At 41.9% G+C, this 13,605-nt stretch overlaps 3 protein-coding genes across 3 annotated transcripts; 2 read left to right on the forward strand and 1 right to left on the reverse strand.

Moving 5' to 3' along the window:
• The first annotated feature begins 4,421 nt into the window (after positions 1-4,421).
• Positions 4,422-6,752, forward strand: BDB00DRAFT_804445 (Septin-domain-containing protein). Its single transcript, XM_053122116.1, has 8 exons — positions 4,422-4,643; positions 4,846-4,942; positions 5,110-5,238; positions 5,378-5,459; positions 5,536-5,673; positions 5,735-5,852; positions 5,934-6,029; positions 6,109-6,752. The coding sequence occupies exons 1-8, from the start codon at positions 4,602-4,604 to the stop codon at positions 6,481-6,483; spliced, it is 1,077 nt and encodes a 358-aa protein (XP_052983704.1). The 5' UTR covers positions 4,422-4,601; the 3' UTR covers positions 6,484-6,752.
• A 175-nt stretch (positions 6,753-6,927) lies between these two features.
• Positions 6,928-8,607, reverse strand: BDB00DRAFT_623480 (uncharacterized protein). The gene is made up of 6 exons (XM_053118067.1): positions 8,293-8,607; positions 7,885-8,167; positions 7,604-7,788; positions 7,389-7,518; positions 7,268-7,293; positions 6,928-7,170 (listed from the first exon to the last, which is right to left on the reverse strand). The coding sequence occupies exons 1-6, from the start codon at positions 8,392-8,394 to the stop codon at positions 7,024-7,026; spliced, it is 873 nt and encodes a 290-aa protein (XP_052983705.1). The 5' UTR covers positions 8,395-8,607; the 3' UTR covers positions 6,928-7,023.
• A 2,640-nt stretch (positions 8,608-11,247) lies between these two features.
• Positions 11,248-13,445, forward strand: BDB00DRAFT_756798 (LETM1-like protein-domain-containing protein; the record flags this gene model as incomplete). Its single annotated transcript, XM_053118937.1, has 8 exons — positions 11,248-11,556; positions 11,633-11,776; positions 11,882-12,016; positions 12,090-12,293; positions 12,374-12,628; positions 12,694-12,858; positions 13,014-13,181; positions 13,266-13,445. The coding sequence occupies 8 exons, from the start codon at positions 11,248-11,250 to the stop codon at positions 13,443-13,445; spliced, it is 1,560 nt and encodes a 519-aa protein (XP_052983706.1).
• Positions 13,446-13,605: the final 160 nt, after the last annotated feature.

Raw genomic sequence — 13,605 nt, forward strand, 5'->3', positions numbered from 1 at the left:
GTCGATGATTTGCTGCTGATCTCCTTGTCGTGTGCTTTGAACATCATCATCTCTTTTCGTATATACGCTTCCCCTTTTAAGATTTTAGCACACACACATTTCCCATCTAGCATGGATGTAGCCAAGCAACGAGAGAATCGATCTGCTGTATGTCGTTGCTTGCCTTGCTGTCGTGGCATTATGTGTACGCTTTTTGTCCTACCCAGCTATAGTTTGGTTTCCGTATGTGGTAAAGAACGACATAATTCATCGTCTGTTCTCTCATCAAACAACAACAACAATCCGATGATAGTTGTGCAACTGCCGATCAAAAAAGCATGCGTTGTGTCCGACTTGTCAATCGCTGCTGCTTTCATCATGTTTGTATAACAATGCCTTTTTTTGGTCGGAACTTTTCCCGGTCAAATTGAATGGGGGGACGGGATAATATACGAAAATAAAAACGAGTTACGAGAGAGAGAGAGAGGGGTGTTCGTGCGCGCGCGGGCGTTTCATAACAAGAATATTGGTATTACTCAGTAGACAGTTAGTAGCATAGTAATGGTTATAGATATACAATAGAAAGAGGGAGTTGTTAGGCACACATCACTAGTGCATAACAGACAGATTGGAGCGAAATATGTACCAACGCGTGCCCAAATAAAATCATACTCGCGCATTACAGCTCATTACATCCAATATACCACATTTGGGGATTTCACCCACTCTTTCTCTCTCCTCTCTGTTTCTCTCTTCTATGATTTGCTGCCGCTGCTGTTGCCACCTTTCATCTTACGCTTTCGTTTGCGTTTGTGTAGACTCTCCCCCCCCCCCCCAACTCCCCCCTCTATCTACACTGCTGAATTTTGGGCCTTTGTTCATTGCCGATCTGGAGTAACACAAAGCGCCCGCACGTACATACGCATGGTAGTAGTTGCACAACTGCTAATCATTTTGGGAACTTCAGCTTGTGCGCGCACTCTCATATACTCGCTTTCAACCCTTGTCTTCTCTCCCTGGTTTCTCCTCTCTCGTCTTCTCTCTCCATCCCCCAAAGGGAATTCATCCAAATTCATTCATTTGTGGGCACACACGACATACCCCCTTCTCTCCTTTGCCTTCCTTTCAAAACTTGCCTCCTAAAAACCAAATAACCGCGCACATTACGATCTGCACTGCTTCTGCTGCTTATTAGTCGTCGTCGTATGTGTTACTGGCACACACACACACACACACACACACACAACCCACACTTGTTTTCGATCCCTTGCTTGCTTTTTTTGCCCGGGCATACGGTCGTGCAGATTGACATTCTAAATCTGAAAACAATTTCGTTCCTTTTTCCAACAGAAAATAAAAAACTGTATGCGCGCGTATGTGCACGGGTCGCTCACTATCCACTTCTCTCTGCTTTTGTTTTCCTTCTCGTTCCTTTCTTTTCTTCACTGCTTGCTGCCCCTCCCCTTTTTTTCGTCCCATACATCAGGTACACATAATACACGCGCACGCACGCACGCACATCAAAGCACACTTACCCTTTTACTACTGCTTCTATCACGCACCACCACCTTGCTTCTTCCCTTATGTGCTATAATGAAAAGAGGATCGTGCGTCGCGCGCTCTCCCCCATTGAAAGCATTTATTAATGCACAGGGCACCTACTAGCTCACCCCACCTTTTTGTTTCTTCGCGCGTAATCATCACTTTCCATGTTACGATCATGCCCTTTATAACAACGTTCTCGTCCTCCCTTTTCCCCATGTATGTACAATGTGTGTGTGCCTGCGTGGAGTGAGTGCATCGTCCTCGTCGTGTTGCCTGTGTTTTTCTCATCGTTACAGTTCTACCATCCATGTCTCAGGGTCCTAAGATCCTTATTTTTTTTATTTGAACAAACTGGGGTGATTAATGAATTCTATGTACGATCGAATCCATATTCGCATTAGTAAAACTCTGTTTTTTACTTCCATTCCTCTCTCTTTCTAGCAATCACTACCCTTTCTCCTTTTTTCCTTTCTTTCCTTAGCCCCACAATATAGCTATTATTATCAACAACTTTCTATTTACGCGTAACAAACCGGTTTTTTGTTTACATTGGCTTTTTTGATATTCCAATTATCGTTCTTATTACGACGATGAGTGTAACTGTGTTGACGGATGATCAATCGCGTTATATTTTATATTGATTGAAATTCAAAAAAAAGGTATCATATTTATTGGTTTTGTTAAAGAAAAAGTTTGAAAATTATAAACAGTAGAAGAGTTTATTTGCGTGTATTTAAGTACATTATTCACATACTACTAGTCTATACTACCATTATCCAGTGCTATTACTATTTCAAAGGTGATATTCCTGTGCTACATCAAAGTATGAAATGTCATTGAATAAGACGTTAGATAATGAGCTTTACCATCTATCCCATTTTTTTTCATATCATATTGCCAACTTTTTGTTGATTACCACAAATATAAGAAGAAAATTTCCACTTTCCTCCTCACCCGTTAAGTACATTGCATGAGCACGTAACATCATCGCTGTATGTTATGAACTTAGCAACTAGCTATGTAACCCCATTCCCGTGACTAATTTGGAAAAAAAGGAGAGAATGGTATGCAAAATGGTTTGACCGTTCTGTTAAATGAAGAGGACCATGATGATACATAATGATGCAGATAAAAAAGCAAAACTAAAAAAAGAGTGTGCGTACGTGCGTGCGTCATGTTTTAGAAAAGGGGATGACGGCGTTGGTGATAGTAAACATCAATCTCGATGATAATGGCGATGGTGATCGGGGGAGGAGGAGGAAAACCGAAAAAGTAAGAGATAGCAGTAATAACAGTAATAGTAAGCCTAAACACGTATAATCACAAACGATTAAAACCCTAAAAGAAAGTTTTGTTCCTGCTCTAATAATAATGAAAGCACATGTACAGATTATACGTCAGGGTTCAATCGTCGTCGTCGTAAGCCACGGACGTTTTTTACGGACGTTTGACCAGAAAAGGGTAGTTCATTTCATTTTTTCTTTTAATTTCGTCCAAGGATTGCATAAGAGTAGAATAGGATGCTGTATTGTGCTAAAATGCCCTGCTACTATTACTGCATGATGTCTGAACATCCCAACTTACCACGCGTGCAGCAAGTACAGCAGCAGTGTACATCATCCTCGGGCAGGGTTGTCAAGCCACACATTATCACAGTACACACGGTTATTCTTCAATCGACAGCAGCAACAGCATACATCGTACATCAGTATTTAGTTATCATATAATGTAAGGGTTGTGTGTCTGCGTAATTCCCTTGGTTTTCAAGAAAATATCCATAGGATCATTCGTTTTTTATGCAGGGCCCTGCTACTTTCTGGTGCGTGCTGTAGTAATTATATTCCTTCCTCATGTCAGTTCAATTATAAACTAGTAGTACGTGCTGGATGATGCCACCAGCAGTACTATAAAACCGTCACCAAGTACGAATATAATATGCTCCAGAATGAAAGAAAGAGTCTTCCCTCCTCAACCCCTTCATCATCGTGGTACTGTATGTACGTGGTTGTGTGTATCATCTACCTCCCTTACAGATGATCATCCATAAAAACAAAGACACCGTAAAAATGCGCTCTTGTTCTACTATTATTAGCCCTGTAGATTCCTTATCTTTTGTGTGGTTGAAGCGCAGGGAGCAAGGGCACACACTCACCCTCTCTCTATATACATCGTATGTAAAAGGAGCTCGTACATACAGCTCACATGCCCACAGAAAAAACATAATTTATAACCCTTCTTTTTAGCTCTCTCTCTCTCTCTATCTTTCTATAGAATTTGTGCGTAAAACTATAATAGTATAGTTTAAAAGGAAAGAAAAAGGAAGCTGCAGAACTCGCATTCAAGAAGTTCCCCATTTTCGTTGGCAACATCGACAATTATTGCCCGCCTGAAACCAAAACCGAAAATCACATTACGCCATACCAAACCCCCCCCCCACTCCACCCTTCATCTTTCTATTCTGCTTTTATTTACTTTACGTATTTCTCTCAAAATCAAAGGTATCATGATGTTTTTCCTATCGTTTTCCCAACTTTATTCTGGTCACTATGATGGTAACAAATTATCATTACGATGGCAACCCGCCATAGCAACAACGTTTCTTGGCAACCATTGCCATAGTAAGCAGAACCGTTCAATCTCATTATTCTTTAAGTGGTACACTTAAAAATATCAAAGAGAATATAAAAAGTGAGAGAGAAAAAAGCTCGTTAATGGTCCTTTTCGTCTTAAGCAGCAAGAAGAAGCCTTCATTAAATGCCATATAACCCAGTCCACCCAGACCCAAATTTGGAGTGTGACACATCGCACACGTGCAGCCAACTCATTTTGTGCTACTGTGTGCTCTCTCTCTTATAAAGATCTCCCCTTATTATATTTCAGTAAACTGCTGCTTGCCTGTGCTGCTGTGTGCCTGTGTCCACTTTATATATTTTTCTGGGTCGGCCAGTAGTTTAACTTATAGGTGAATTTTCGAGTTTTCTCTCTCTTTTTTCGTATTTTTTCGCGTTATCCCTCCCCCTTTCCTTTTCCACATCTCTCCCCAATCCTTTAGACAAAACAAATCTTGCAAGTTTGTCATGGCTACCACCGCTACGCAGAATCCTGTAGAAACGAACCAGGTAAATAAGAAAAATCTCTTCCTCTCTTTTTTTTTGGATATTTGGGTCTACCGAAGTATATAAAACTTCATCTCGTGGGGGAAAAGAGACAAGGAGACCAGACTTAACACTTCATTTATAACAACAACCCATCCATCAGACAAACATCTTTATTTCTAACGTCTTTTCTCTCTCTCTTCTTTGCTCATGCACGCATACATAGACTCACCTTAATGGCTATGTTGGTTTCGACACCATCACCCAACAGATTGAAAAAAAGTTGCTCAAGAGAGGCTTTCAATTTAACGTGATGGTTGTTGGTAAGTTTAATCTAGAGGGTTGTGCCTTTTTTTATTAAGTTGGGCGACAAAGAAGGAGCAGCAGTAGGAATTCCCAAGAAAGAAGAAACAAAAGAGGGAATCTGGGTCAACATAATATGAGAACATGTAGCATAACTGAAACCCGGCTAATAAACTTGTAAAAACAGGTCAGTCTGGTCTCGGCAAGTCGACTCTTGTCAATACCATTTTCGCATCTCATTTGATTGACAGCAAAGGTCGTCTCAACTCGGACGAACCTCCTCGACAGACCACCGAGATTGAAAATGTCTCACACTGTAAGCATTTATCTCCATCTCTTTTTCAAGTAAAAAAGAAACTTGACCTTGAATATAACCTTGCTCTCTCCTCTTCCTCCTCCTCCAACCACCCCTCCTTAATTTTCTATCTCCTATATATATTACGCATATGAAATAGTGATCGAAGAACATGGTGTCCGCTTGAGACTGAATATCGTCGACACTCCTGGCTATGGCGACCAAGTGAACAACGAAAATTGGTAGGCCTGTGGACTAATTATCATTTAAGATAGGTAAATATCTCGGTCAAATTACTGAATTCTCTGGATTTTTTAGCTGGGAGCCTATTGTGAAGTACATCAAGGATCAGCACTCGGCCTATCTTCGCAAAGAATTGACAGCTCAACGTGACCGATACATTACTGATTCACGAGTTCACTGCTGCCTTTTCTTTGTCACGCCCTCCGGTCATTCGTAAGTGTGGGCTTCTCTCTATTGTAAAATGAGCGTTTTCATTAACAAAGAAACTACTCAGGCTCAAGCCCATTGATATCGTTGTGCTCAAAAAGCTGTCGGAGGTTGTGAACGTCGTTCCTGTGATTGCCAAGTCGGATTCGCTCACTATCGAAGAGCGTGAAGCTTTTAGACAACGCGTAAGAACCGAGTAGTAGCAGCAGCAGTGGAAGACGAAAGACTTAATGTCCTAACGCATTATACATCTTTGTGCAAAATAGATCAAAGCCGAGCTCGCGTTCCACAACATTAGATTATATCCATACGAAAGTGATGAAGATGATGAGCAAGAACAGGCCTTGAACGAAAGCATCCGCGTATGTGAATAACGAAATACATATTCATACAACTTTCCACAACAAAAAGTTACTAACCTTCAAGTGCGGAAAATATTAGGATCTGATTCCTTTTGCTATTGTGGGCTCCGAGAGAAACGTGGTCATTGATGGAAAGGCTGTCCGTGGAAGAAAGACACGATGGGGCGTGATCAACGTGGAAGACGAGAACCACTGCGAATTTGTCCATCTTCGCAACTTTTTGACGAGAACGCACTTGCAGGATTTGATAGAAACGACAGCCCAGATCCACTATGAAGCTTTCCGCGCCAAGCAGCTTCTGGCCATCAAGGAGTCGACTCAGCAGCCTGCTACTCCGGGCGGCAGTGCTGCTTCTGCTGCTACCCCCATGGGCTCGCCTGGCACCCCGGCATCGCCTGCCGTTACTACACCTGCTACGCCTGTACGAACTACCTCCAACCCATCGTCACCATAATTTTCAGTCTCTCTCGCTAACTAGTCTTTCTTTCTTCCTTTTCTATCCCCTTCCACACAATTACACGCTTTGCTACCTTTCATTTCCCTCTCTTTTTTCCTCCCTCTCTTTTCCTCTCCCTCTCCGCTGACTCGCCTTATCTCTCCTGAACCCCGTCCCCTTGCTTTGTTCACCCTCGCTCGGGTGGACGCTTTTTTTTTCATGTCCCGAGTGCAAACTTCTAAAGATTGAAACCTAATTACATACATTTACTTTTTCTTCGTTTCTTATCGATCTCTGTTATATTTGATATGCTTCTGTACACGGAGAAAAGAGTCAAAGTGGTGTGTGTCTGTTATTATATTTTGACACACGTGCATGAATGTGGTGTGGTGTTGATATGTGTGCGTTGAGTTGCCGTGTTGTTTGTGGCTGGAGGAGATGTGTGTGAGTGAGTGTGTATGTGTGGAAAGGGTAAAAAAAAGGTGTGGTACTTTAGTGCTGAACAAGAACAAATAGATGGAGGAGGTGGTGATGTTTGTTTGTTTATACGCATGCTGTCTAGTCTTCGTCAATCTGCCAGTTGTTGTTGTTATTCTTGGCCATCTCTACGTCTTGCTGGGCCTTTTTAGAACTGCCTCTTTGGACGTAGGACTTTAATCCCTTGCCAAAATTATTCATGCAGATGCCACCGAGAATACCCGTTCCCTAAGAATATCCCGATTTATTAATTAGTCTTACATTTGGTGTACTATCCCGAAATTTATAATTAGCAGTTCTGCGTGTAACTCGATATATGACTTACAGCACAAAGGACAATACCAATCAGCACTGATTAGCAGTAATAGCAGTAGTAGAATTAAGCTTTTTCGTTAGTCTCCAATTCGCTCATGTATCGTTTCATCATCACCACTTATTATTATTACCTAGGCAAATCCAGGTGTACCAACTGTTGTCAGGTTGCAACGTTTGCTTTAGAATCAAGGCATAATGCACAATGACGATCGCCTCAAAAGTAATGAATGTGATCATCCGTCCATAACTTTCCGTGCTTCCCTGTTTTTGTTTATATAAGAAACAGAAGTACGTAATTAGAGATTCTTTTTACATTTAAGGAGGGGTTATGTCAGAGTATACATACTGCTGTTCGTGCAAAATATAGCATCGGCAAGATAAGAATTGTGACGACAATCTGAATGCCGGTTTCCCAAACAACGCCTTCAACTTTGGTGCCAAATTGAATTACGTAGAACAACGACACGAGAAATTGTGTAAACACGTCAATTTTCAGGGCTAGGACGAAGAATTGGAACATCCGGTACATTTCTAAAAAAGAATTATTAAATCACAGTAGTTAGTATGATTTGTGTGGATATTTGCTATTTAAAGAGTCTTCTATTCTTTTTCTAAGACGAAGCTTACTTTGCATTTGAACGTCGGCACCGATTTTCTTGTAAATATTCCAACCAAACTGCCTAGACATCTCGTAACTGAGATAAGCCATCATGCAAGCGAACAACAAAATAACGACACAGAGCGCAATCTCGAGCCATCGTGCCGTCTCGAGGTGTGCGGTGGAGTAATCTGTTTTTGCGAGCCGTTCCAGCCATTTGTTACCATCGACCACCTGTAGAGCACCGAGAATAGCACAAATCGCATTCAGTACGGCGAGTGCTAGGATTTCCGCGGTGTTTTGATAAACCGTCTACAAAATTAGCGCAGAAAAAAAAAGTTAAAAAAAAGGAAAAGACAAACAAGAACAACGACGACGCCTTCAACTCCCCATTGGATATTTAGAATGCATTGGTTATAAAATAAATAGAGACGTACCGCATCAAAGACCATCACCAAGAACCATCCTTGGAAACCAATAAATGCAATGTTTTCCCAGATAATTCTGCCCAGTCGATCGGCTGCTTGTTCAGGTATCATTTCGTCGCCGGTTATATTCGACGTCAGCACCGAGTCGCCCGCTGGTGGGGGGAGTAAGTTCGCTTGGAGCGTGTTTTGTGAACAAATGAGTGCTTGCAAAATGATAATGATGAGTGCCTGCAACGACGCTGTGGCAATGTATAATTTCGACCAGCGAGTCTCTGTGATGCGGGATATCTAAAACAGTTTTTGTCGTTTGTTGTTTTTTTTTCGTGATGAGTTTCATTCTTTTCTTCTTGTTGCTTCTGAGACGAAGAATTATAAAATGTTTTGACAACATACAATTTTGTTCACGGTAACCATGGCTGTTGTTGCTTTGGTATGTATGTATAGGATGTGATTCGGTCGGTCGTACGGTCAAGTCGTGTAATGTTTGGTTTTTTCCGCTCGATATCGTCGATTTGAGTGAAATGAAAATGGGGAATATTATGTATTGGCAAGCAAACCAGCTGCTTGACGTAGAAATGCGTGGTAAAAAAAGAGTATAAAATTGGGGGAAAAGGAATGGCGCGGATGAAAGGAAAGTGACGAGAATGAGTTTATATAAAGAAAGAAAGAAAGAAGAGAGAAAGACCTCTCTCTCGACATACTTGCACTCACATACTGCAGTTGCCCGCCTCCTTGCAACGCTCCATCAGGCTGATTTCCATATATGACTCCATGTCATGTCGCACAAGTGCCCAGAATTTGCAGATTTGGCTTCCAGCAGCGCTGCCCTGATTTTATATCAGCATGTAACCATTTCGCTACTCTCTTTTTTATTCCAAGCCGGCGTATTATAGAACAATCTTTCGTTCCTCTCCTTGTCTCACATATATTCTAAATGAGAGGAAAGGCCACAAATTCCCGTGTCTCTTCTTCCGTCGTTACTTATAATTGTTGCTGCTTCAAGCAATTACCTTCGGAGCAGTGTTTTAGGCATTGATACGGGCACCGTCCACTAGTAATGAAAGTCCCTTTCCAATTTTAGGTCACCTAATTTGCTGAAGGATGACGGATCAACCAAAGATATAACCATCCCACCATGCGTATATTGACTAGAATGCTACATACATAAATAATCGGCATATCTGCTTAGCAGAGCGCCACCTATTGCATACTGTATTAATACATCACTAGTGTATTATTCTATTTTACTGTCAGCTACTTATTGGTCCTTGCTTTACCATTTTAGCTGGTACTTTTACATTTGGGCAATACACATACATGTGTACGCTTGGTGGGTAGATATAGCAAGACTTGTACATAGGCTTTTATACTGACAAAAGAAAATACGAGATGACCAGACAAAGAAGGCGTATTAGGAGAGAGTCTGTTCCACAAACATTGTTAAACAATTCCGTAAAGACATTGAAAATATGCCAATAAAAGAAAGCGACATTTGTCTCGGTCCGTGTCGATAAGTATATCATCGTGGTTGGCGGTATAGTAGTAATTGTTAATTGTGGCTGACTGGCCGCCATGGATCGGGCCAGCCCCAACAATTTAATTTGCAAAGGTTGTGGCAGACATTCTTACCGTGACACAATAATTATACAAACACAGAGCACCGACCAAGTCCGCCCGCAAGTGCATATCATAGTACACAGATGTGGTGATATAGAAAGAAAAACGAACTAAAAGTATTGATTTTTCGGATCCACGAACTACAACCTACATATTAATTTTAAGCTTTGGGCACGCACAGTAATTATCTAAGACAATGCTTAGTACAGAGTATGTACATGGTTGCGAGAACACTCGGAAAACACTCACTGTCGAGGGAAAATCCTAATTGTAGGTTTCCCAATGCTAGGATGAAATCGAGCTTAAATAACATCTTTAAAAAGAAGGGAAAACAGGCCATTGTTGCTATTGAAGAGACCTAGCTCAGTGACGGGTGCTAAGAAAACTAGAAGATATAGGAGTACCAAATCAAAATGGTTGCTGTTGGTTGTTGAACATCATAAAGTTGATTGCTATGAAGGATGTCGAAGCTTCTTTTGATACCCATCTTCTTCATCCTTTGTAACAGTGCCTTTAAAAGTTCACACTTGCTCATCAACCATGCTTTTAACCATAACACGGACCCGGTTTCCGTGCTTACACATGAGTTAGTAGTCAGGCTTCTAACAGCCGCCTTGCAATGCCGTATAGCGTATGCACTAGAAAGATTTGGAAAGATAGCGGATAGGGCAATATAATGTGTAAGTAATACGTAGTATAGAAAGAGAGGTATAGAGGACAAAAGCTCAAGACTTCGAAAGAGCACATGGTGCTATGAAAGGCCATGAAATAAAAGTAGTTCAATAATGTCAAATAGTGACCAAGCCATAAGTCGAGTTAGGTTGATGTATTCATTTTCCTTGAATATGACAGTTTTGCTAACATGAAAGGAACCAGTTGGAATATATCAAGTTAATTTCTCTCCTCGGAATGATAGCACAGTGCGTTCCGATATGACTCTTATTACTGCAAACACCAGCATTTTGGACAACAACCAAAAACCCGACAGGCGGTCAAGCGGCGTCGGCTGAATGATGGCCCGGAGATCGGTTGACGTGACTACGTGAAGATACACAAAGCGGGCTTACTCGCTTAATGGCGGGTAGAAGATTTCTTTCGTGCTATACTCTTCTGCCTCTCTCCCTCACTCTTTCCAACATGTACCCTGGCATCCACGTTTCTGTCCGATTTAGGACGATATGTACGCGACTACCTGTGAATGGCACGCCGGTATATCGAACGATCCCTACCAGCCTTTCTGTCCGTCCAACAATGACCCGAAATGCCGTTTCAATCCATCGCTCTCTGCACTCGACTCGCCTTGTCCGTAATGCTGAATCTAAACAAGCACTCGAGAGCGAAACGACAATGACTTCACGAGCAGCCAAATTAGCCAAGGAGGCTGCAGAAACGAAGCCTGCTTCTGCTAATACTACCACTAATGCTGGCGCCGCTGGTGAAGGTGCTGCTGCTGGTGCAAGTGCGGCTGAGTCTTCTTCTACTGCTGCTGCAGCTACAGCTGTCAAGCCTAAAAAGACAATATGGCAAAAAGTTAAAGACGAAGCTGTACACTATTGGCACGGCACCAAGCTGCTGGGTCTGGAAATCCGTATTTCTTCGAAACTGACGTGGAAGCTGTTAAACGGCGGCCATTTGACGCGACGAGAAGCCAGACAAGTAAGGATTTTATCGTTTCTTTTATGGAAGATGGAGAAATACTTGACATGTGCTGACCACTGCTGGATTTCTATAGCTTCGTCGTACGACATCCGATATCATGCGTCTTGTGCCTTTTGCAGTATTTATATTGGTTCCCTTCATGGAACTGTTGCTTCCAGTGGCACTCAAATTATTCCCGAACATGTTGCCTAGTACTTATGAGAGTAAATCCACTGAGGTAATAGCGGCGTTGCTTGTAGCGACACAATAGTTACTAGCAACAATTCAAAAGCACTTTACAACTGACCACAAACTGATGGGACGTGGAATGAAACGTGTATAGGAAGAAAAGAAGCGCAAGCTGCTCAAGGTTCGATTAGAAATGGCAAAATTCTTGCAAGAGACCATTGCCGAGTCTGGATTCCCCGGTTCCGACAGCTCACAAACTGCTAAAGAATTCTCTGACTTTTTCAGAAAAGTAAGGGTCATCGACCGCATATCAAGCATACACATACACGTCTGATATTCAAATGGATATGTTTCAACCATAGATCCGTATGACGGGCGAGCAAGCAACTACAGAAGATTTGCTCAAGGTTGCTAGACGGTTCGAAGATGAACTCACGCTTGACAACCTTTCCCGACCTCAACTGGTATCCATGTGTAAATATATGAACATCAATGCATTCGGCACAGACAATTTCCTTCGTTTCCAGATTCGTAATCGCATGCGCCAAATTAAAGCGGATGACAGAGTATGTAACACAATCACATTCACAAAAAATAAACTCAGTAAGAAAAAGGGGATAAACTAACGGCGATACACTGCATGTAGGTTATTCAAAGTGAAGGCATTCCAAGTCTTACCATCCAAGAATTACAAAGCGCTTGTGCTGCACGTGGTATCCGAACCGTTGGTGCTTCGCCTGGCCGTTTGAGAGATGAATTAGCACAATGGGTTGATCTGAACTTGAACCATCAAGTGCCTTCCACGCTTCTTATTTTATCCCGAGCATTCTCCTTCACAGACCGAAGCTTGACTACTGAAGATGCTCTTCGTGCTACTTTCAACAGCTTGCCTGATAACTTGGTAAGTGCTGGTATCATGAAACCCTATGGTACTATATGGAAGTTTCTAACATACATATTATATAGGTCAATGAAACTGAGCTGCAAGTGCTCGAATTGGTTGGCCAGAGCACATACAAGCAAAAATTGGATGTACTTGAACAGCAACAGGAGTTGATCGAAGATGAATCAGAGCAAGAAGAAAAGGAAGCCAAGGCACGACGCGAAGAAGAGGAGGCAGAAAGCCAGCGAGTGAAGGAAGAAGAGGAGAGATTAAACAAGGATGCAGAGAAGCGCGATGCATTTGTTGCTGATGCAAAGGTAATGTTGGGACATAAAACATGCCAAGTTTTAAAAGCTGTGTGTATCAGAGAGCTAAATTTGTACACGCCATTTGTCTTATGCAGGCTGCTGAAGAAGCTAGACAACAGGGCAAAAAGATAGACGAGAAACTCTCAGACGAAGAACAACAAGAACTACAAGATGCACTTGCGAAGCTTCGTACAAAGGTTGACGTTCTTGAAGAGCGTGCTCAATTGAACGAAATCAAATTCCACCATCAAGACTACAAAGAGGTAAAAACGAGGGAAAAAAAGTTGGCACTAGGGAAATGCACGAGATATCTGATGACCTTTTTTATCGTGCCGTATCATATATAGCTCATTGAACAGCTCAAGGATGCTACTCACCGCGATGCGGACAAGGCCAGTTTGAGATTGGGCAAGAAGCTCGAAAAGATGTTGAATGAGATCGACCAAGAGCTGGATACATTAGAAAAAGATCAAGAAGTGAAAGAAGCTAAAAAGGAAACAGTAAATGATAGCAAAAAGGAACAGTAGAACAATCGTAGAATTATAATAGAATGGAGGGCTGGACTCAACGTCAATCTTTTCAAGTTGTTTCGGTTATCATATATCACGACCATCATAGTCATTAACCGAATGTGAATTTAAAAAGGCGGTGTCTCTTACCTTCACTACTTAGTGGGAGAACGTTACG

This window comes from Zychaea mexicana (genome assembly GCF_025766255.1).
Source record: "Zychaea mexicana strain RSA 1403 chromosome Unknown BDB00scaffold_9, whole genome shotgun sequence".
NCBI lineage: Eukaryota > Fungi > Mucoromycota > Mucoromycetes > Mucorales > Lichtheimiaceae > Zychaea > Zychaea mexicana.

Bases quoted from the DNA above. Each gene is read 5' to 3' on its own strand.
- BDB00DRAFT_623480 (XM_053118067.1), bottom strand. From the start codon at position 8,394: ATGATACCTGAACAAGCAGCCGATCGACTGGGCAGAATTATCTGGGAA. The intron at 7,519-7,603 runs GTATGTATACTC...AAACAAAAACAG, and splicing joins TATATTTTGCACGAACAGCA to GGAAGCACGGAAAGTTATGG. The intron at 7,294-7,388 runs GTAATAATAATA...ACTGCTAATCAG, and splicing joins GTACACCTGGATTTGCCTAG to TGCTGATTGGTATTGTCCTT.
- BDB00DRAFT_804445 (XM_053122116.1), top strand. From the start codon at position 4,602: ATGGCTACCACCGCTACGCAGAATCCTGTAGAAACGAACCAG. The intron at 4,644-4,845 runs GTAAATAAGAAA...ACGCATACATAG, and splicing joins ATCCTGTAGAAACGAACCAG to ACTCACCTTAATGGCTATGT. The intron at 5,460-5,535 runs GTAGGCCTGTGG...TGGATTTTTTAG, and splicing joins CAAGTGAACAACGAAAATTG to CTGGGAGCCTATTGTGAAGT.